Source organism: Triturus cristatus, chromosome 6 (assembly GCF_964204655.1).
Source record: "Triturus cristatus chromosome 6, aTriCri1.1, whole genome shotgun sequence".
Classification (NCBI taxonomy): Eukaryota; Metazoa; Chordata; class Amphibia; order Caudata; family Salamandridae; genus Triturus; species Triturus cristatus.
Genome location: NC_140589.1, coordinates 1,839,129,982 through 1,839,154,552, shown reverse-complemented (window position 1 = coordinate 1,839,154,552; position 24,571 = coordinate 1,839,129,982). Strand labels below are relative to the sequence as shown.

The 24,571-nt window shown below is 46.1% G+C and overlaps 1 protein-coding gene across 1 annotated transcript in view; it reads right to left on the bottom strand.

Annotated features, from left to right (window-relative positions):
- Positions 1–2,082: 2,082 nt before the first annotated feature.
- UCN (urocortin) overlaps positions 2,083–24,571 on the bottom strand; it is a 76,645-nt gene continuing 54,156 nt past the window's right edge. Inside the window, exon 2 of the mRNA XM_085609432.1 lies at positions 2,083–4,753. Within this exon, the coding sequence (XP_085465558.1) occupies positions 4,230–4,739 (510 nt within the window). The 5' untranslated portion in view covers positions 4,740–4,753 and the 3' untranslated portion in view covers positions 2,083–4,229. The remainder of the gene's footprint in view (positions 4,754–24,571) is intronic.

The following is a 24,571-nucleotide window of genomic DNA, read 5'->3' as shown; positions in this document are numbered from 1 at the left end:
CCCACAACCTGGGAGAAAACGCCTACAGTGTCAGGGTATTTATTTATTTATTTTTAAATCAAAGGGCCGGAAAAAACTAAAAATCTTGGTGAGTAACCACCTGAAACATGGTGGCTGCTCACCACCACTTTCAAAGTCTGCAGACAAATCACCATGACAGCGGCTCTTCTGAAGGCACAGAGATCTCCGCAGGGACTGGGGGAAACCTCAAAACATGACCAGTGGTAGCCGAGGGCTATCCTATGCCAAGCTGACGGCCAACGGACCACCCACCAAGGCTAGACCATGGCCATAGCATCGTTGAACCATGGGCAGTGACTGTACCCTTAGGAGATCCCCCAGAGACACAGGCTGAGCCCTGCAGAGAGCTTTCAGTGTCTCCCCAGGGAAGGCTGGACTGCAGGAGCCCATTACTCGACTGGAGCTATCTGGGGGCCACAGGTAATTAACCTTCCTTCTGCGTTTGGCATCGATTACATTCCTGTATCCGATTCACTCTTAGGAAGTTTCAAAGTTTTTCCTCTACAGATTCTGGGTAGAACTCTTTCAAACTTCATAAACTACCCAAACTTAGCACTGGTTGCAACACTTACACTGTGAGAGAGAAATCACACACATGTAGATGTTGCAAATAAAGCTTTCTGTGAGGAAATTCTATCGCATAATATTGGAATAGAGAAGTTCTTCAGAGTTTAACAAAGTTTTCAATCATTACAAATCTTCATGGCCTAACTCCAAGGAAGGGATTTCAGAAAATGAATTTGGTGCACTGGGTTTTTCATATGGGGAGGAGAGTACATTTGGAAAAACAATCTTTTATCCACTGTTGATTGAACATTCTTTTCTATTTTTTGGGTCAGTGCAAAACGGCTCCTGAGTTTGGAATACATTCATTCTGTTGTGATTTCATTTCTGTCATAACATTTATTAAAAGTGATTGAATAGGATCATTTCACAGCCAGGTCCTAGGGACTGAGTCACAAAGGCTTGTGAGTACATGGCAGTGAAACAGAGTCTGTGAGTCCCGGGCAGTGAAACAGAGCCTGCGAGGCCATGGCAGTCCAACAGAGCCTGTGAGTCCGGGGCAGTGAAACAGGGCTCTAAGACCTGGGCAGTTCAACTGAGCCTGTGGGTGCGGGGCAGTGAAACAGGGCTCTAAGACCTTGGCAGTTCAACTGAGCCTGTGGGTGCGGGGCAGTGAAACAGGGCTCTAAGACCTTGGCAGTTCAACTGAGCCTGTGGGTGCGGGGCAGTGAAACAGGGCTCTAAGACCTGGGCAGTTCAACTGAGCCTGTGGGTGCGGGGCAGTGAAACCGTGCCTCTAAGACCTAAGCAGTTCAACAGAGCCTGTGAGTCCAGGGCAGTTCAACAGAACCTATGAGTCTGGGGCGCTAAAACAGCACCTTCAAGACCTGGGTAGTTCAACAGAGCCTGTGAGGCCAAGGCAGTAAAACAGAGCCTCTGAGTCTAGGGCAGTAAAACAGCACCTGTAAGACCTGGGCAGTTCAACAGAGCCTGTGAGGCCATGGCAGTAAAACTGCGCCTGTAAGACCTGGGCAGTTCAACAGAGCCTGTGAGGCCATGGCAGTAAAACTGCGCCTGTAAGACCTTGGCAGTTCAACAGAGCCTGTGAGTTCAGGGCAGTGAAACAGTAACAGGAAGACCTGGGCAGTTCAACAGAGCCTGTGGGTTCAGGGCAGTGAAACAGCACCATTAAGACCTGGGTAGTTCACCAGAGCCTGTGAGTTTAAGGCTGTCTTGAAAAGCCGGTAATACAGGTCCCACCCTCAGTTTTCAGAACAGCTGAGCAGAGCCGGGCCTTCCCCAGCAGTTCACCGACTGTGGGAATACAGATGTGCGCACGGCGAGGGACGCGCTCCCTGGATGTTTAATTACATATGCTTTATATCCACCCCACAGGAGCAGAAATGGATTGTGACAGAAGGGGTGGTGCCGTGGGAGCTGCTCCTGTTAATTACTGTGTGTGCACCCCCAGGAGTGCTTCATAATCTGACAGAGAGCTCTGCTCTGGGGGGGGGGGGGGGGGGGGGGGGGGGGGAGGTGTGAAGTCTGTGTAAAGAAACACGTGCTGCAGTCCCGCCTCCCCTGCCTACATTGAGAGCGCCCAGCCGGGGGTTGTCTGTGACGTCACATGCCTTGCAACTCAACCCAGGAGAGGCATGTCTCTGTGCTCCCCTTGAAGTAGCTCATACATTCCTATGGAGCTCTGATCTCGCGTGGTAGAGGGTAGCAGGAGGTGTGAAGCCTGGGTAGGAGACAAAGGCCTCCCCTTCTACCCCCGCAGAATGGAACCTTCCAGCCCATAGCCTCGTCTGTGATGTCATGACGCTGGCGCCCGCTGTTCCAGGGCCTTGCATGTGTGTGGAATCCTGATCACAGCCTCAAAACCAATATCTGCAGATTGGGCCTGATAGATTTCCAATAGATTAAGTGCTCGAGAAGTTGATTTACAAGAGTGCTTAACCGCTGGAGGGGCGCCAGGGAGGCTGCCTCTGGCAGTAAGGAGAGGACGGAGACGCATTACGGGGGAGGATGGGCCCTCCCTCCTTGCAGAGGGACTCACCACAAGTGTTCCACAAATGAGTGCTGGGGCCCTCAGATGCCCCACTCCCTCCACTCATCACTCCCAGGCACAGTGCCTTCCTGTCTCCGATCCATCATTTCTGGGAAACAGCAGATAGCATGACCACCGAACAACGTGTTGCCTTTGCAACAAATGTGGCTGAACCACGTATTCCATTTACAATGCAAGTCGTTACAACAACATGCGTTAGGTAAAGCAGCGTTGGAATTTAAGGTCCAACGCTTTCTCCACTGTTGCGAGGAGTGGCGTTGGAATAGTAAATTATACTATTCCAAAGTCCAGCCCCCCCCAAGGCGAGTCATTGTAACACTTTACACTGTGTATGGAATGCATGGTTCAGATGCAGTCGTTGTTCCGCCCACGTTGTTAAGGAATACGTGAGAAAGAAAAGCGTGGTTGTGTCATACAGCCATCCTTTCCTGGTCTCCATGGTATCCCAGCCAGGGTCAGCCCCTGCTGCATCTCATGAAAGCCTGGCATGTATCTGTGTGTCATGTGGAAGGTCATAGGCGCCTGCAACCTCTGAGGGGCGAGATGCACCACGGATCCTTATGTTGGGGTCTACTTTTAATGCATTCATTGTTCAGCTTATCCATACCTTCATCCAGGCATCCATCCATCCACCCATGCATGCATCCATCCAGGATTCCAGCTCTTTAGTCTTCCATCTATTACTTCCTGGTCCTGTCTGTTCTAGGCATAATAAATGTTTGCCCACAATTCATTCATTCCATATGCTCTCGAAACAGTAACCAATACATTCATATGTTCATGCCCATTCCTACGACGCTCACCCATGCTCAAATACATGCAAGTATTCATATGCCCATGCGTACCTCTGCCAAGCACCTGTCCAGGCACTCACCTATCTTTCTAATCATTCACCCTTTGACCCATCCACCGATTCACCCATCAAAGCAAATTTCCGACCTTGGGTCAACCCATGCATTTAGTTACTCCTTATGCACCCAGTTATTGTCCAAACTCTTCATCCATACGCTCATCCATCTGTTTCCCCGCGCAGTCATCACCCACACTGCACAGGCTTGTCTAATCCTGAGTGTCATAAATTCAGAAACAAGCTCATCTTTACTTCAGCTATTTTCACTCTCCGTTGGCTGCCTCAGAAGATGATATTGACATTTGAGTGCAGTTTGCAGTGCACTGTGGGAAATAGAAGTTATGCCTTTGAAGGTAGACCACTATCTTGTAACTGATACACTGAAATCTCACATTGGTGGAAAGTTGGAACTTGTGCACAGTAGTAAGAACTAGTCAAGAAAAGCATGGCAGGAGATGGCGGGAGGTGGAGCTGGGGGCAGTTGACCAATGCCGCCATCGTACAGATGTTGATTCTGAAGACAGAGACTCCCTGGAAGGTTTGTAGTTGTAGACACATGGGTGTGTGTGGGGGCCTCCGTCCAGGGATGTATCAAGAGAAGGCTGATGAACCTCACATCAGACCTACTTGCCAGGTCTCCTCAGATGCTGGATGTGGCATTGAGTCAAGGAGGCAGAGAATGGCCCAGCAGAGCCGTGCCGCAGGAGTGAGACTCCCGCCGAGGAGGCATCACCTGCCCTTCATGGTGAGAATGTCTTGGTGCAGGACGAGGAGTCAATGCCATCATTTCCCCACTGAGTCCAGGATGATGCGGTTCTGCTCGGCCTGCTGCTTCTGGCTCTGGGTCTTAGCGATCTCGATCATTTGTCTCAAGATGTGAAAGGTGAGGTCTATGGAGATTGGAGGGTCCTCTCGCTTCAGACGCTCAGAGAATTCTTCCCAGCTGCTCCTGGCTGCCTCCTCTGCTGAGCTGCTGGACCCTTGAAGGAGCGGCTGTAAGCTACCCAGGAGGCGGGCAAGCTCCTTGATGGACATCTGGTGGTTGGGCGGTAGCCGTTCCGGCGTGGCCCGGGTCAGGCTCACAAGGAACCTGGGATCACCCTCCATAGGGGGGTTCATCTTCTCCCTCAAGAAATAGAGGAGAGCCTGGGCGGTCTCCTCGTTAAGGACCCTGTTGAGGCTGACCGTGGAGCCATCGTAACTGTTCCTTTCCATTGGGCGGCTGGTGCTGGGGACGACGTGTGCCAGCAGGAGAATGTAGACAGCGAGCAACGTCAACACAGTGGTCTTCATGTTGGGTCCTGCACCTGTAAACACAAACACATGAGAGTAAACAGAGAGAAAACAAGAGTCCAAATAAAAAACACATGCTAACAGTAGGAATCGGTGTAACTTGTGTAATTCCGTGTAGAGTAATCACACAGAACTACCCAAAAATTCTGCAAAATTACATGGAATTACACAAAAAGAGAAATTCTGCATTTAGCTCGATTTTCTTAGAGCAAAAATGCCGAGTCGCATCCAAAATGGATGTGAGGATGCATTCTGTTCTAAGAAATAGTTCTAAACGCAACAGAAGATAAATAGCTAGTGCGAGCAGCTGCTTGCGCTCACTAAATGTTCACTTGGGCTAAGATTTTCCCCCAACTTATTCCCAGCATTCAGGGCTAGTTTCATAGCGCAAAATGCACCCTTGCGTCTAAAATAGACACCAGAATGCATTGGCAGCTAAATGAATAGCGCTAAATGCAACACAATATTTAGCGTATGTCAGCAGCCACTCATTCCTGCTACATGCTCTCTCGCGGCAGGATTTTTTAACTCCAAATTATTCTTAGCTATGAAAGCGGGAATAATTGTGTCATTATCGGTGTTTCTGCATCAGTGAGTAATACAGAATTACACAAATAACTCCAATTATTCCGGCGTGATTGAAATTCCACCCAGGCATAGTAACCAACACTCTTGATGTGTCTTGACCTCCTCATTGGAGAGCCCCCTGCATCATCCTGGGAGGGTCCTAACTCAGCAATATGAACCATGATCTGCTGGATGACTTGAAGGTGCTCTCATGTTGAGTCTATAGGGCGGGCTCTAGTCTAAGCGTACGTCATTGTTCAAGCACGTGGGGGCATATTATCATACACGGCGTTAAAATGATCGCCGCTTTAGCAGCAGTAAACTGTTGCTAAAGCTGCAATAATGGGCTTGATAATATGCCGCAGAGAATTCCAACAGAAGCCCATGTTGACACCAGAACATGCACTTCTATTGGAATTCACAAGGGCATATTATCAAGCCCATTATCGACGCTTTAGCGGCTGTTTTCTGCCACTAAACCGGCGATAATTTTTAACGCTGTCCTTGTTAACATGCCCCTGAGTGCCGGAGGGTCTTGAAAGAAGGGCATCATCTCGAGAACTGGAGTGTGCCGGTTCTTTTCCAGCCCGTACTCACTCTCGCCTCTCGCTCATCCTTCCTCCATGATTTCCAGAAGCCATGGGCCCATCAGGCCCAAAGCGATGTAGATTTCATCAGCCGAAAGGGCCAATCAGCAGAAAAGTCAACATGTATTTATCAACCCACCGCCCGGGATGCACTGATCTCTAAATGTCCACAATTTTTATCGCCTGTTGTAAATCAGGGCATTCCCTCAACAAAGGACGCTCTGAGCTAGAACGAGATTTTAGAGGGGTTTTATTGAGTTTTCCATTTATTTTTTTTATTGAGTTTTCTATAAACCAGGTGTACCTGCCAGTGTACCAATCACCACCAGTCCTGCCCGTCCCATCATTATCAAGAAACACAGGATTGCCCATCCATATGGCACACTACCAGAATTAGGGGCATATTAACAAAACGTAGCGATAATTATTGCTAAACGCGCTTAGCGCGTTTTTTTCTATCGCTGGATTTTATCGCCATGATAGCGCTGTATTAATAACGCTTTGCGCATTGGCGATATAGAATCCAGCGATAGCAGCCAAAAAACCCTTCAACGCGAGAAATCCGGAGTTAAATGATCAGCGATAATGGCAGAGCTCGCTGATACTGAAGTGTGGATTTAACTTCACAATCCACCTCCCATAGGACATAATGCTAAGTCTGCTTTTTTGCAGATGTTAAAATCAGGCAATAATGGGGGCTTAGCATGAGTTCAGGCAACACTTCGCAGGTCCACTGCCGGCTTGTTAATTTGGTGAAGCTGTGTCAGCGCAAATTGCAATGCTGTTTTCCTCAGGAACACCTACTTTGCATCTAATTAGTGATGCAAGACGAGGCGTTAGGAAAACTGCTGCTAACATGCGCTAATGCACGTTAGCGGCGTTTGTAAATATCCCGAAATTATGATCGCCGCATTCCCGGCGCTATGCGCTGGAAAAGCACCGATATGTCTGTTGTTAATATGCCCCTTACTGTTTACACTTTATTCAGCTCACATTACATATACGCCTCATATGTGTGCACAATTAGTTTAATAGCACAATATTCCCTGCCGCCAACATCCTTTCAGCCCCCTCAACTTCTTCCCTATCCACCCAATTTGAAATACGTTTTGTGCCACCCTCTTGCATACACTCCTTTCTGTGCCCATGCTTTCTAATCAGTGGGAGCTTCTGGGCCTCAACACACTTGAGCTACATCCTGGTGAGGAATGCTTCATTCCAACATCACAAAATAGCTTCATATCCTTCAGGTCTTTTCTTCGTCTAATATAGAAAATTATTGGCCCATCTGTTTGCTTCTTTCCCCCACTAAAGTTCTGGGGGAACCTTTTTTACAAACAATTGATGACTTTTATAGAAATTGATGATCTTCATGATGTCTCCAAATCAGGATTTCCACGTCGCTGAAACAGCCCTCCTTGCCGCCACAAGCGACCCGCGTGCCAATCTGGACCAGGGAGGCCATGCTGCCTCAATACAGTACGACCTCTCAGCAGCCTTCGGCACTGTATCCCATCCTATCTTGCTACATCATCTCTTCCTAGCTGGGATCGGTTGAAGACAAATAATTGGTGTTAGTTGGTTTTATCTTCGCACACTAAAGCCTTGTCCCTACTACTGGTTCAAGCAGATGAAGGCAACATCTCTTGTGGTGCCCCAGAGGGCTCTGCAGTAAGCCCCACACTCTGCAATGTTTACATACGCTGCCATTTTGCTTTTTACTTGGGGGCATGTTATCAAGGACGGCGTTAACATTATCACCGGTTTAGCGGCAGAAAACTGCCGCTAAACCGGCGATAATGGGCTTGCTAATATGCCCTGGAGAATTCCCATAGAAGCCCAGGTTCACACCAGAACATGGGCTTCTATGGGAATTCCATAGAGCATATTATCAAGCCCATTATCGCCACTTTAGTGGCAGTTTTCTGCCGCTAAACCGGTGATAATTTTTAACGCCGTCCTTGATAATATGCCCCCAAGTATCTTATCTCGATGATACATAAATAATTGTCTATATTTCTTCTCTGACACCCAACCTAGTTTTTGGTCTTGCTAGGGCACTCTTGCCTCCTGTTTGTGCTTGAACTCTCAGAAGCTCAGTAGCAGCCAGACTGACGTGCTCGTGTTTGCCAAGCTATCAGTGGTCGGGTCTTCAGCCTTCGAGTTTTCTCCACTTCATGCTCATCTAATTCAGTAAGGAATTTGGGTAGCATGTTTGTCTGCTACTTTACAGTGGATGTCTAAGTCACTGAAACAGTGTTCTCCTGTTTTCTCACACTGAGAATGCTTCATAAGATATTTTCCTGGTTTCCCCCACTCGGTCTAATTCTTTCACAGAAAGTAAAGTTTCAGACATGACCAGAGGGGACAGAGAACATCATCATCTGACAGTGGTGGGTGCATCAGTGTTTGTTCTACTCATCCTTAACAGTCAGGCCCTTTGACAATGCAATCTTGGCAATAGTTCTAGCTGTGTTAGGTGGACTCTGCTCTTATACCGACCTCCCTCTGAAATTACAAAGTTTCCTCCCAATCTGAGCTGGGGTTCTAAAGAAACCAGATGTTGGGTCCATGGAACATATGTCATCTAATAATCTCTGCACCTCCCTGGGAAATTGCAAAATGTACTCAGTCTGAGCCACTTAGTGTGAGTAGATCTTCCTCGACTTGTGATACCCAAATTGTCAGAGATACTTTTTGTCAGTACTGAGGACATTGATGATATTGCTTCTTTCGTAGCTCCCGTGGGCACATTCCCTTCTCTATCAGTGTGCTCCTCTACCTGTTCACTCCTTGGTATTTGTATTGTGAGTGGGTGTTTTAGGATTAAACCAGCTCATATTCTCGCATAGCTGCTCAAAACCTTTGAGCCTTTGTGGCCATTTAAGGTGGATATGCTCATCAAATGCTATTTTTGCATACTTAAAAAAAATGTAATTCCTTCAGCTTATCATTGCACAACACGGGTAAATTTGATCACCTGGGGACAGATGTATCAAAGGGTTTTACCCATTCTGTGTCTATGAGAAAGTGTGTTCATACATATGGCCCCTGATATTTCCACCCCACCTGAGCCATTGCTTGAATTGATGCCACCCACTCATTGCCGCCCGCAGTGTATTTTAATACGAAACAATGGCCCAAAGACATATAAATGCAAAAATGTTACTAACCAAATGGTTATTCCTTCCAAACAATATTCAGGAAAATGTTTCCTTATAAAAGCAATGTGTAACAACACAGTGGGTGTGAGTGAAAGTGTGCTTTGTGCTTGCTCATCAGTGATACACACACGACAATAGTGATCAAAGTGCATATATTAAATATAAGAATAGCGCAGACGGTTCTTGGCTAATAAACCGTATAGATAAGGGTCTGAGCTTTCAGTCGACATTTCCATCCCTAAGGAGATAACAAGATCTAGATATGGCTGAGCCCGAGAATCATGCTGGAATGTAGATAAGATACAGATAGTAAAGAAACAAGAAATGCTGTGTAAGGTACCAAAAGCATATAGAAAGGTACTCACAGTACAAAATGGATCTTGCAAAAGACTAAAAGAAAATAGGAAAGGAGAGTTGTGATCCTCATGTAAAACAAGTCCTAGTGTTTGACCAGACTCAAGAATACATACTGCTTGCCTCAAGGGTGTTGCAAGAATTAGCCGTCGCTAGGGCACGATACCTGTGATTAAGAGGTGGAGCGGATGAAGATGCTAGGGAAGTATATGACAAGACCCAAATAGGGAAATCCAAGAAATCCCTAATTACTCAAGCATGATGGTCCAAAGATCTGGGAGGAGGATGCTAGGAGCCTAACATAGGCGCTCCCAAGCCAAGGGTGATGATGCTCCACTGCCTGGTGTGTGGCGTTCGCCTCTCCGCGCAAATGCAGTCCCAAATGGGGAGCGAATACAAGAAAATCGGGCACTGACTAAACAGTTCTTCATATTTGACCAGGATTTGTTTTTGAAAATCAAGGGCACTTCCTCGGGGGTATTTTCCCCCCAGATTTTGGCATCTTGTATATGGACAACCTTGAGTCCTTTATTATTTTAGCACCATCTATCCTTTCCAGACAACACATTTTAAGATGTAAGAGATTCATAGATGATACCTTTTGGATTAGGAAACGGTCTCAAGATACACTCGCCTCGTTCTAACCACGCCTCAACCAGAACTGTAACAGCTTGACCTTCACCATGACAGTGACAGGATGGAAATCCCATTCATAGATGTCTTGGTTAAAGTGGACAACAACAGACTATATACCACTGAACAAAGCACGCTGTTAGAAAACTGTAGTTTTATTATGGAATTCATTCCCATACAGTACATTTTAAAGAATGTGATGAAATTGCTACCAGAGAACGGGCTTCTTTAGAGAGGCTGCAATCTTGTCAGATAAATTGATATCCCAAGAATATCCAAGGCGCCTGGTGAAACGCTCCATGAAACGTGCCTGGTATTGCCCTTGTAATATTTTGCTGACACCACAGAGCAGAGACCAGACACTGAAAAGATTAGTGTGCATTTACCACTTTTTCACCTGTATCTAGTATTTCTGCAAGCGGCATCAGGAAATATTGGAAGAAGTTGGCAGAAGGTGATCTTACCTTAGGACCACCATTGTTTCCCTAAAAGAGGCAAGAATCTTAAAGAGCCTTTGCTCAGGGTGGCCATTGCATCATACAAAGCACCAGATACACTGACTCAACATTGGGGCATCCCTCCCCTATTGGGTCACTTCAAATGTGGTCAGAGCAGTGTATGCCCCTTCTGCCTCGAATACAAAAACTGTACTCACTGAGTCACCATGGTTCCATTGAAAGACCTCTCTAACTGCAATACGTGTAATGCTAGGTATGGTATAACCCACCCATGCAATAAACTCTACATAGGACACACAACACCAGAGATATGGATTTGTATATGTCAACATCACAGTAGGATCCGCTGCAGGGCCGCTACTGCCCCCTGGTGGAACACTACCTCGAATAAGGACATATGAGAATGATCTGTGGCAGCAAGTCATCAGCGTCCTCAAGACCCCGCTGACAGAGGGCAACATGGAGCAACTTCCCAAAAAAGAGGAACTGAGATTAATATTGAAATTGGACACAATAAGAACCTCCTTGAACTAGCAAGAGGACTGGACCCTTTTGATATAGACTTCGGCATGCACTGTGACTCTAGAATGAAACAAGGACACTGGCTGTCTCAGTGTCTACCAACTTTGCCGACTTTAAACTGCAAATTAATGTAAATATGTGTTGTCGCCAGCAATGTCCTACTAACGTGGTCTGTACCTGTCCTTTTTTTATTGTAATACCTCTGCTTGCCTGGCACCTTCCTTTTCTGTAATTCCCACGTGAACCTCCCATTTTTCGACTTTTTACACCTTTGTTTCCCCTAGGAATCCCACCATAGTTATTTTTCTGATTTAAGCTCTGTGACATTGGGGGTAGCTACCTTTGGTCTTTAACACGCCCCCGCTCCAATATGGCTGTTCTATTTAGGACCTCTGTGTCATATCTTTCTCTCCACTGCTCGGTTATCCACACATCCAGCATGCCACTCAGTTTTGGTTTCATTTCCACACTGCTGCTCCAACTTGAAAAAAATGAGCAGTCGCTTTCCTTCTATGTATTCATTTTTACACCTTTGTGTGCCCTTGGAATTCCACAATGATCACTTTCTGTTTGCAGTTTTGTGATATTGGGGGTAGCAACAGTTGTCTCCTTGTGTTTGGTCTTTAACTCTCGATCACTCCAATATGGCCACTCCTTTCAGGACCTCTGTGTCCTTTCTTTGTCTCTACTACCCTGGTATTCACGCATCCAGGAAGCCACCCACTCTCCATTTTCACACACCTGTCCTAATGTGAAACCAACGAGCAGCCGCTTTCTTTTCCACTCAGGGACACTGCTCACTTTGCTGTGGGGATGCTGCGTCCATCGTGCCATGCCCAGTTTTCTTGTATTCGCTCCCCACTTGGGACCCCTTTTTCATGGAGAGGTTCACATCACACACCAGGCAATGGAGCATTGTCTCCCTAGGCTTGGAGACACCTCCATTTGGCTCCCAGCATCCTCCTCCCAGACTTTTGGACCATCACCCACATGCAATTGGGGATTTCTTTGGATTTCCCCATTTTGGTCTTGTAATATACTTTCCTAACGGTCTCATTAGTTCCCTCTTCTAATTCACATGTATCATGCTCTAAGGACTGCATTGTTTTGCATTAACCCTTGTGAGGAAATATGAATTTTTATGATCAATTGTGTCCCCTATCTTAGACCCCAACGGCTCCATGTACGTGCTACAAGTACATGTATGTTCCCTCCACTTCCAGCTATGAAGACGCAAATACATTTGCGTCCAACGTTAACATGTCCTCTTTCAGATCCACCATGAATGGGTCGAATATTCCGTTCCTAAGTATGCCTTGCCACCGTCTTTATATGGTGCACCTTTCACGTTTTTCAGCTCTGGCGAGTTAGGCCCTGAATTCTGCCATCGAGCCTTTTCCTGCCTTCTGCCTCTGAATGCTCCAGCCTGGATCTGCATCTGTATCCATGACCTTTGTCTTACTCCCTGCGCGGCTAACGGTGCCTGGCTCGGCCTGTTGCCTGCCAAGACTGTATTTTGCCTTCAAGTTATCTGCTCCGCTCCTCGAAAAATACATTCCTGTCTAGTAGTTTAGGTAAACATCCTTCCAGCTGCAGCGCAAAGGGCCCGGCCTCACTGTCTCCGTGCAAGTAATTCATAGCTCCTGTTACCATGGTAGGCCCATGCCCCCTCGCATCTCATGTAGACACGTAGACGCTTATACACGCACTAGCAGTCAGTATAGAATAGCCTCTGCCCGAGAGACCTTTCCTTCCAGATAATACAGTTCCTTAAACACAAGATATTAGATACGATTTGGGATTAGGTTGTTCTGACATCCCAGACTTCTGTCTCCCCATGTAGGGCTAAATGTCAAGTCCCCTTCACCCTCCAGTTACACGTCAATCACACGTCATGCTGCTGCACGCGCATCTCTGCCATGTATTTCTGCTGACATTGCAGGATTCTCTTATGGATCCACCCACCTGTGACATCCTCATAATGACGTTTCTAGTACACGCCCTTATGCACGCCTATTGTAACGCCTTTTTCATTACGTATGTGTATTCTTATCTCTCCTCTCAGCTGTTACGCCTTCTGCATCTGCCTTTACTGTAATGCATTGACTATATATATGATAACCTGTGTAACGCCCTGAACGTCTCAGGATCGTTTAACAGACACGACAATGAGGACGCAACCACTTGTGAAGGGTTAGTTCTTTTAATGAAGGCAAATAAAATACAAAGAACAAACAAAAGTTATAGTCACTGGAATCCTCCAGGCTAAGTACGTTACCAGCCCACAGCACGGATGGTCCTAACCGTCCTCTGCATATACGCCGATCCCGGCGTATGCCAACAGAGGGCAGAAATGAAATGGCCGACAATGCCAATCGGTAGGCTGTGAGGGGCACGAAGAGTGTTGGGGAGAATCGAGGAGTCAGGGAAACACCCAGCCGGGGTCTCTACCTGAAGGGAGCAGCCGCTCAACCTCTTCCTCAGACTGCACCGGGACGCGGAGTCACCTTCTGGTGATGCGTCACCGATACCCCAATCACAAGCAAGAAGACTGAACCGAGAGCAGCCGCTCGATCGATCCTGTGGACTTCCGAGTCTGTAACGCGGCAAACACCTCCTGGTGTGCGTTACAGCTGGCAGTCCCTGTGTCTCTGGTCGGGCTGGGAGTTACGACTCCAACCAGCAAAAGCGCCACTGCGCTTGGACTCAGCCGAGTCAAAAAGCGAAGCTCAATGGTTGACCGGTAGAGCTTCCGGGTCCTTCACAGGTGACGATGGGGCAAGACACGGCCCAGGGAGTAACGACTCGACCTACCTCCGTTCTTGCCTTACTGGAGCACCACTCCGGAACACTGCTCTTCACGAAGCAGGTACGTCGGTGTAAACACAATATCCGACAGCCTTGTACCTCCCGGTTCCTCCCTTTATAGGGCGTGTTTTCCTTGAGTTATGTAACAGCTCTCCTGTTTACATAAGGGCGTGTTTCCCTTGAGTTATGTAACAGCTCTCCTGTTTACATAAGGGCGTGTTTCCCTTGAGTTATGTAACAGCTCTCCTGTTTACATAAGGGCGTGTTTCCCTTGAGTTATGTAACAGCTCTCCTGTTTACATAACCTCTCAACCGCTAAGCATCCTGGGAGATGTAGTCCGTTTTCGCTGGTTACCGTTTTCCTCCCCTCGTATGACAGGAATTCTTGACAACCTGTCAATAAAGTAGGCGCTATCCCTTCCCGAACCTTCGTGGTGACGGAATCCGATTGCCTGGTTCGAACCAATTCCTTTTTAAGGAATAAAACCCCTTTTAAAACCTCAAATATCACGGATTCTGCCTCTTATTTATTCTGAGTTATTCTTATTGAACTTTACCGCATAAATTAAGTATAGGTAATTTAAATTTACCACATAATTGGCGCCCGAACAGGGACTCCTCCCCCACCCCATGCGCCGGAGGTGTGTTGCAGACCCGGTCCCCTGCCACAGCCGGACGGACAACTACGCGTACCCGCAGGATTTCCTGTACCTCCCTCAGGCCAACGGAGGTGACTGAGGCTGCGATCAACACCCAGACGAGGCGGTGAGGAGTGCGGAGGATCCCGACCAGAGCCTAGCTGAGAGAGCAAGATCCGAGGTATACATAGGCCCACCAGGTTCCGAAGTTCCGAAGTACCTACGTCACGAGTCGAGTCGAGTCCAGTCCGGTCCAGTCCAGTTCAGAGTTTCCGAGGCCTTCCGTTCCGTGCTTCCCGGTGAGTACCATTGCTGGGGACGCATCTAGACGTGCGCATTAATTTGTGCCGGTCAAGACGGGTTTGGGTACACAGACCCGGTCTGCGCTGTTTTAGCGGTGTATCTGTACTGTTTAGCAGTACATCCAGTATTATGCAGTTAGCTAGTTTTATTCTAATTATCGTTGTTCGTTTTAAAATGTTTTAATGTGTTTTAAATGTCGTGGTATGAGTGATTGTTCGATCTTCATTACTGTGTTTATTGTATTAATTGTGTTCAAGTCCGAGTAAGAATCAAGTAGCAAGGTTTAAGATGCCGTTATTCTCAAAATTAAGACAGATAAAAACTAGAAAAGGGATACTCGAGGAAGCCGTTCCCATTCCACCTAGGGACACTCCAGGGTACTTTATGTACCATAAACATGGCCTAGATGCCGTATTATATCTCGATTTGTGGGTGGACTACACCAAGGATTTAGCAGAGAATCAGAGATGGCCCGCTGCTGGGACATGGGATGCAGATTGCATCATGAGAGTAGAAGAAGCATTATGGAAAAAGAAAGCCAGACAGTCACAGAAAGATGCCATTGAATTATGGCATAAAGAATCGCATAGACGCACAGAGAAAGCGCTCAGAAAAGAAGAGAAAAGTAGGGAGGATTCAGACAAAGCCCGAGAAAACGTATTAGTAGAGGAAGGTATCCGAGTAAAAGCAGAACAAATAGACAGACAACGAAACACTCTTATGAATGGTATGTATCCTCTTCTGGCCGAGGGTTTACCTAAGGCCACCCTGGAAGTACCAAAAGATCTGCCACCTCCATTGCTTCCGACTAAATTGCACCACAAGACCGCAAAGGACATTTTCCTTTCTTCCTATTTAGACGATGAAGCCCCCGAATATGTTAATGTTCCGCCGCCACGCACACCACCTGCTAACGGCGCTCGACCCCGAGATAATCTGCCCCCACCTCTGCAGCAACATACTCCTCCTCCCGTTCCAAACCTTCCGCCTGTTCCTCCACTCCTTCCTGCACCTATTCTCCCTACCTTACACCCAACAAATCCTTTTGGACCTGGCACCTCAGGAGGTGCGACAGGAGGTTTTCATACGCCACCACCAGCACATCGATTGACTTATAGGGATTTAGCACACCAACGTACACCTCAAACAGCGAATTACGACATACTTAATGAGCCTCTTACAGACTGTAGATATGATCCAGTACCCGGTAAAGACGACAGAATGATGCTATCATCAGTACGTCTACGACGAGTTGCGAACTATTTAATGATACTACCAGGAATGATTGATCATCTAGACAAAATATATCACTTTGTCCAAACAGGGCAAGGTCCTGAAAGTATTGGCGAGGCCATGGCATACCAGAAAGTGGACACGCAAAAACTGTTGTTACGCTTCTTCATAAACTGCTTGATAAGAAACAGAGATAGGCCTGGTGTAGACCCGGAAGAAATGAAAGCACTTAACAAATGGGGCCAGAATATAGCAGACGGAAAACATGATAAACAGAATAGTATAGAAAATATGTACCGAAGGATCCGAAAAACAGTAGAACAAATACATGAAAGAGAACAGTCTGAAAGAGAAATAGATGCAGATAAGACTGAATCCTCGGAGGAGGAGGAACAACCAGAAACGACAACAGGACAATTACAACTACCAGCTAGAGAAATGATAGCTTATGTAGGTAAGGGAAGATCTTTTAATAATTCAATGCGTCCGATACGTCCAGAAAGTAAGAGAATTTTTCAAGCAGCCATGTCAAATCCAAAGACCCCTGAACACTTATTTCAGGCTACTGATAAAATACTTCAAGAACGAATGGGGTACCATGTACTCGATTCTATGGATGAACAAGAATGAGCCAGGTCAGCAGTACAATGGGCTGACAGTTCTGATAAATATAGTGATGACGCGCTAGCACACACGTTTTTTGAATCTTTCACCAGACGAACAGCGTTTAGCTGGTATGTACATGATACAACACCTCCTTATAGTGTATAAAAGCCAACACTCCGATCCTGGTCCCCTACCTGATATACTGATAGAACTACTCATGAAGAAATGGAGAGGTCTAGGTACCGATCTAATTAAAGTAATTCTAGAACATCGGCACAGATACAGTGCCTTCCTGTGTCCACAGCTTGATCCAGCTCCCTCCATGGAAAGAAAAATGTATTACATAGACAGACAGAATCCCTTACGCGAAGTGCACCCAGTTAAAAATGATGATAATACTTTTAGACGCGTGTTTGTGTACACGCCCATAACTAAAATAGAACTATTGGAAATGAAAAAATTAGTGCCCAGCCATGACAGAGATCCAGCAGGTTTTCACCGTGAAATAAAAGACATGTTACTCATGGGTGATTATACCTATCCTGACATTATAAAAATATTAAAAGTATTATTGCCTGCCGGTATTTACGAGAAACTCAAAGAAAAAGAATGGGAGGTGGGAGAGCAAAAGATTGATTGGGCTGCATTAGAAAACGAAGAAAATACCCGAACTCCAGGCCTAGGGCTTGGGGACAAAACTAAAGCGTTACCAGGATTGTTAGTACAAGTATTGTCACGCTTATTAACTACGAAAAAGGAAGACTGGGGTGCAATCTCAGCCTGCAAACAGAAACCCGATGAAGACACTAGTGATTTTTATTCCCGATTTGAAAAATGTTTTGGTATTAATAGCGGCCTGAAAGCAAGTAGCGATTCATATCCACATCTTTTTGTAACAAAGTTAGTCGAGAATTCCCTGCCCCAGGTTAAGAACAGAGTATTGAAAGTCGAGAGCACTTGGCAAGCTAATACCCCTTCACAAATGTTACAAATGTTACAGTACCACCAGAATAGAATTAGAGAAGAACACGAACAAAGACGTATGAAAGACACGAAAATGAAAATGCTCGTTGCTCAGTCAGTTCCAGTTGACGGTCATAAAAAGGGTGCGACACAGTCCAGTAATTCAGCGGCTCCTGTTAAAGGGACATGCAACTATTGTAAACAGCCAGGTCATTATATAAACGATTGTGCAGTTCTGAAACACAATATCTCTACGGGTAAAACCAAGGAGAGACCGCGTCCACCTAGACAGGATCAGATCCAACCACAAGTACCTCAGAATGTACAGCCTATGCAAGCTTCACAACAGACCGTAGCAGTACCACAGCCACAGCCTATTGCCGCAACACAAAACACGACACAACAGATGTACCAGTATGCACAAAATGACTATCCCGATTATCAGCGATACACATGAAACAGCCTAGAGAGGGAGGTTGGCTTGCCTCTTATTGAGGTTCCTGTAGATCAAGAGGGTCCTTATGTACATAGTCAAGTATTAGGGAAAGACAGAAAGTTTTTAATTGATACAGGGGCAAGCAGAACAACTATAAGTCACGACGAGGTTCCAGGGGCACCCCTCTCAGGCACACAGAATGTTTCCCTTGGATTTTCAGGAAAGCCTATTGTTAACGAAGTATCGCAACCTCTTCCTCTTGCAGTTGGTCCATTGACACGGACTACAGATTTATTGCTTACAAAATCATGCCCAGAAAACTTGTTAGGTATAAAGACACTGAAAGCTCTAGGAGCTGTAATATGTTGTTCTCCGGAAGGGGTACGACTATTTTTGCGTGACTTTAAAGGTCACTACGTATTGAGAGACATGGATCACCGGTTACAGAATGTCCCTGCACATTTATGGGCACAAGGCCCCACTGATGTAGGTTGTATGCACATTACACCATATCGAGTCACACTCAAAGCAGGAGTGGTATTACCACGAATTCGACAATACAAGTTACCTCCAGATGCTGTAGTGGCTTTGCTGCAAATCATTGACGAGCTCATTGCACAAGGAGTGGTTGTGGAAACCGACTCCAATGTATGTAATTCTCCTATCATTCCAATTCTTAAACGTACTGATCCAAATGCGCCCCCAGTTTATCGATTAATTATTGATCTGCGCGAATTGAATAAATGCATTGTACCACAGTATCCCGTGGTTCCAGATATCTCTTCATTATTGACAGCTATTGATTCAGAAGCAACGTTCTTTACTGTAATTGACCTCAAGAACGCCTTCTTTAGCGTCCCAATCGATCCGGAAAGCCAATATTTGTTCGGATTCTGTTTAAATGGACGAAGCTTCAAATTTGCACGCGCACCTCATGGATTCACAGAAAGCCCCAGCATCTATAGCCAAGCACTGAAAAGACAACTTGACAGTATCCACATGCCTGTTAACACTGCCCTGCTTCAGTATGTCGATGATCTGCTGATCACCGCCCGAAGCGAGCCCGAATGTGAAAAAGCATCGCTGACGGTTTTACATTTTCTGGCCGACAAGGGGCACAAGGTGTCCCCTTCGAAGCTGCAATTCTGTGTTCAGCAAGTTGTGTACCTTGGGCACTTGCTGTCCAAAGGGGGGAGACAGCTCACACCTGACCGCATCCAGTTAATTGTAAACATGTCACCACCCAAGACACAAAAGGAGGTGCGGGCCTTCATAGGTCTCACTTCGTACTGTAGACAATGGATTCCCCAATATGCATTTCTAGCAAAGCCACTCATTCAGTTGACAACCCAGGAGGCAGCGTCATCGACTGTCCTCCCTTGGACTCAGGAACATACACAAGCTTTTGAAGACTTAAAGAAAGCCTTATGTCAAGCACCTGTTTTAGCGACACCATGTTACAGTAAGCCTTTTACACTTTTTGTCACAGAACGCGAAGGTACTGCCTTGTCAGTACTCACTCAGGAACAAGCAGGTTCACACAAACCGTGTGCTTACTTTTCTAGCACATTAGATCCAGTAGCCCAGGCTCTGCCTACGTGCTTGAAATCAGTCGCAGCGACAGCTTTAGCGATCAGACAAAGCGATTCCATAGTATTAGGACATCAATTGACAGTGCAAGTTCCACATTCCGTGGAAGTTCTTTTAAACCGAACACAGACCCAGCACTTGACTATAGCACGACTGACAGGTTATGAATTGACATTGTTTCAGCCACACATAGAAATCAGACGCTGTAGTACATTAAATCCTGCCACACTTTTGCCATTAAGTGGAACAGACCCATTGGCACATGATTGTATTGAAGTCATTACTATTACGACGAAACCCAGACAAGACTTGACAGACATTCCATTACCAGATCCAGACCTGACACTTTATGTGGATGGTTCATGCATGAGAACAAGTACAGGAGAGTTAGTGGCCGCTTACGCAGTCACGACAGACACTGAAGTTATTGAAACGTATTGTATTGACACCTTGTCAGCTCAAGCAGCAGAGCTCATCGCTCTGACACAAGCCTGTATTCAAGCCAAAAATAAGAGAGTTAACATATACACAGATTCACGTTATGCATTCGGAGTTGTACACGACTTCGGAGTCCTCTGGCGAGAGAGAGGTTATTTAACTTCTCACGGTGCCAACATTCAACACGGTCCCCTCATTCAAGCTCTGTTAGATGCAATACATCTACCTACTGCGATATCTATCATGAAGTGCAAGGCCCATACAAAAGTCACCGATATCATTTCCCAAGGTAACGACCTGGCAGACCGAACAGCTAAGCAAACAGCGCAGAATCGGACTCATGCAACTGACTTGACAAAGACAATAGTTCCGACATCGACACACTGCATGACAGTTAGGGATCCCGCCCTTGATGTAATTGACATACAGACACATGCTACACCAGAGGAAATCAAGAAATGGACTGAACTAGGAGGGATCCAAACAGATCAGGGATGGATGACGAAGGGAAAATCTACATGGTTTCTCCCCGACTCCATGGTTCAAGTTATCATTAACACAATACATAGTCCAGCGCATCTAGGAGAGAAAGCTATGCTAGACAGTATTCAAAACATTTGGTTCAATAAACACTTACGAGCAGCAGCCAAACAGAAAGTGCGTACTTGCATGATTTGTTGTCAGTTCAACCCAGGTAAAAGCATTCCTGTAGAGCAAGGTGGATTTCAACCTCCTGATCACCCTTTTGAAGTCCTCCAGATGGATTATATCCAGATGGAACGTTGTCGAGGATTCAAATATGTCCTCGTAGTTGTATGCGCACTTTCCCGCTGGACAGAAGCATATCCAGTCCCAGATTACACTGCTCCGACCACTGCCAAGCAGCTGGTTCGTGAATTCTTCCCACGGTATGGTTTGCCCCGTATCGTGTACTCAGATAACGGTCAGCCGTTCTCATCCGAGCTAGTGAAACACATTACACTCCTGTTAGGCTATCAGTGGAAATTCCACTGTGTCCGGCATCCCGAGGCAGCAGGTCTCGTGGAGCGTCATAATCAGACTCTGAAAATTTGACTTTCTAAAATCTGCAGAGAGAAAGGCGTCGACTGGATAGTAGCTTTACCAGTTGCGCTCTTTTACATGAGAATGATAGCACATTCTCGAACAGGGCTATCCCCGTACGAGGTGGTCTTCGGTAGGCCACCAAATATGTGGGGGACGCCTATACCTCGTAAAATCACTGATGTTGATTGTAATATGCTGACAGATTACCTTGCCTCCTTGATGTCTGCACTACAATCTTGCCGTTCACAGGTAGCTGCAGCCTTTCCCGACAACACCGAGGTGAAGCCTCATGAAGTGGTTCCCGGCGATTATGTGTTTATAAGAAATTTCGACAGGAGGAGCCCGCTGGAGCCTCGCTGGCAAATGCCGAAATTAGTACTTCTGACCACGAGGACAGCAGTGAAGATTGAGGGTCGCAAGGGTTGGCTGCACTCGAGCCATATCAAGAAATTTCACGGACTGCCTTCTGATTTGAACTCTCAGCCCTGCCCTCCTCCACAGACTGACTCAAAACTCCCCCTGGTCGAGAAAACTGCTTCCCAGGAATATAAACTGAAACTAAGGTCTAGCAAGTCAGACAGTTTAATTGTTTAAGTCCTCCCCTAGGTGAATCGGTTAAATTAGTTTCTGACATGTATCCCCTAGACCGAAATAGAGAGAGAGATAGACAGAAACAGCTCAAGAAACGTGCATATTGTAAATCACTTCGTAGTCACTGTATAGTGACATTATTGATTACGTTTTTTCTAAATCTTCTGATTATTGCTGCAAGTATACTGTAGCACATATACTACCCTATTTTCAAGCGTGCACATTCTGCTTTCAATGTTACTGCCGAACACTCTTTTAGCGAATTACCTCCGCATGAGTTGCCCTACAGACTTGCGCTGCGCAACAACACATTCATTAGTATGTTACATCACTCCCATCAGACCAACAACGCTACAAATTGTTGGATATGTGGCCGACTCCCTCCCTACCAGAAATACAAGGGAGTTCTGCCCCTCTTTCCGTACCCGTTCACACACAATGGTTCCTGTGGTGCATGGTTTAGTTTGATTAATTCTTTGGATTCAAATACCGTAGTTTACCAGGGCAACTGGGTATGGGGAAACCTGAACTTAGTTTTGCTTAAAGCCTGCTACCCTAACAAAGAGGGACTTCCCAAAAGGACAGGAACTGATCTAGAAAACGAAGTATATGGATTAGGTAACTTTACACTTAACCTCATGATTCTGAATGTTGAATCCGAAGCGGCACCAGTCTTGCCTGCTATGTCAGTATTACCAGTCAAAGGTGAATTATGTGCAAGAAAGAATGGTTCAGTACACCTGGGTCATAGTAAATGTACTACTGTGATCGAATTCAGTGATCAAGGCAAGTCTACATTTAGAGCTTCCCGTCATTCCTACTTCATTTGTGGTCATACCGCATATATACATTTACCTCTAGATTGGGATGGTACCTGTTACATTGCATTCCTTCTGCCACCTGTTTTCCTAGCCCCTCCTGATTATCATAGAAATACCCATCTAGTACACAATAGACCCCAGAGAGATCTCCCGATTGTCGACTACACTGAAACGGCATGGGAGCAATACACAGACTTCAATAAAGGTTTCTTTCCCTACATAGGTGTTGTTTTTAATAGTAAACTGATACGCAAATTAACCAGAACCCTTGAAGCAGTAGTGAATGAAACTACTTCTGCCCTAGGCAACTTAACGGAGGAGCAGTCTGCGATGCGGATTGTTGTTCTCCAAAATCGTCTTGTCCTTGACGTCATCCTGGCCGATAGGGGCGGAGCCTGTAGAGTCATCGGATCGAGCTGCTGTGTTTTCATTCCAGAAAACGCGCCATCAGTATATAAAGCCATAACTCGTCTTCATAAGATTGCAAGTCAGATACACCAGAATCCAGGCACCTGGACTTGGTCCGGTTGGTTCTGGAGTGTGTTGTCAGCCTGGGGATGGAAGGTCCTATCCTTCCTAGGTATTGCCCTTCTCATAGTATTCAGTTGCTGCCTGTGTCTACAATGTCGGCCAGCGATTTGCGGCCTGTGTGCCACATCATGTATTCCACATTCAAGTTCTCATTCAAAATCCCGTAAGAAGAAAGAAGAGCAAATGATGTTACGTGAACAGATTGATAGATTCATGAGGATCGATATATCATGAAGGGTCCGTAGGGGACAAGGAGGGAATGAGGAAATATGAATTTTTATGATCAATTGTGTCCCCTATCTTAGACCCCAACGGCTCCATGTACGTGCTACAAGTACATGTATGTTCCCTCCACTTCCAGCTATGAAGACGCAAATACATTTGCGTCCAACGTTAACATGTCCTCTTTCAGATCCACCATGAATGGGTCGAATATTCCGTTCCTAAGTATGCCTTGCCACCGTCTTTATATGGTGCACCTTTCACGTTTTTCAGCTCTGGCGAGTTAGGCCCTGAATTCTGCCATCGAGCCTTTTCCTGCCTTCTGCCTCTGAATGCTCCAGCCTGGATCTGCATCTGTATCCATGACCTTTGTCTTACTCCCTGCGCGGTTAACGGTGCCTGGCTCGGCCTGTTGCCTGCCAAGACTGTATTTTGCCTTCAAGTTATCTGCTCCGCTCCTCGAAAAATACATTCCTGTCTAGTAGTTTAGGTAAACATCCTTCCAGCTGCAGAGCAAAGGGCCCGGCCTCACTGTCTCCGTGCAAGTAATTCATAGCTCCTGTTACCATGGTAGGCCCATGCCCCCTCGCATCTCATGTAGACACGTAGACGCTTATACACGCACTAGCAGTCAGTATAGAATAGCCTCTGCCCGAGAGACCTTTCCTTCCAGATAATACAGTTCCTTAAACACAAGATATTAGATACGATTTGGGATTAGGTTGTTCTGACATCCCAGACTTCTGTCTCCCCATGTAGGGCTAAATGTCAAGTCCCCTTCACCCTCCAGTTACACGTCAATCACACGTCATGCTGCTGCACGCGCATCTCTGCCATGTATTTCTGCTGACATTGCAGGATTCTCTTATGGATCCACCCACCTGTGACATCCTCATAATGACGTTTCTAGTACACGCCCTTATGCACGCCTATTGTAACGCCTTTTTCATTACGTATGTGTATTCTTATCTCTCCTCTCAGCTGTTACGCCTTCTGCATCTGCCTTTACTGTAATGCATTGACTATATATATGATAACCTGTCAATAAAGTAGGCGCTATCCCTTCCCGAACCTTCGTGGTGACGGAATCCGATTGCCTGGTTCGAACCAATTCCTTTTTAAGGAATAAAACCCCTTTTAAAACCTCAAATATCACGGATTCTGCCTCTTATTTATTCTGAGTTATTCTTATTGAACTTTACCGCATAAATTAAGTATAGGTAATTTAAATTTACCACACTTGAGGTAAGCAGTACTTATTATTGATTCTGCTCAACCACTATGACTTGTTCTGCCTGAGGC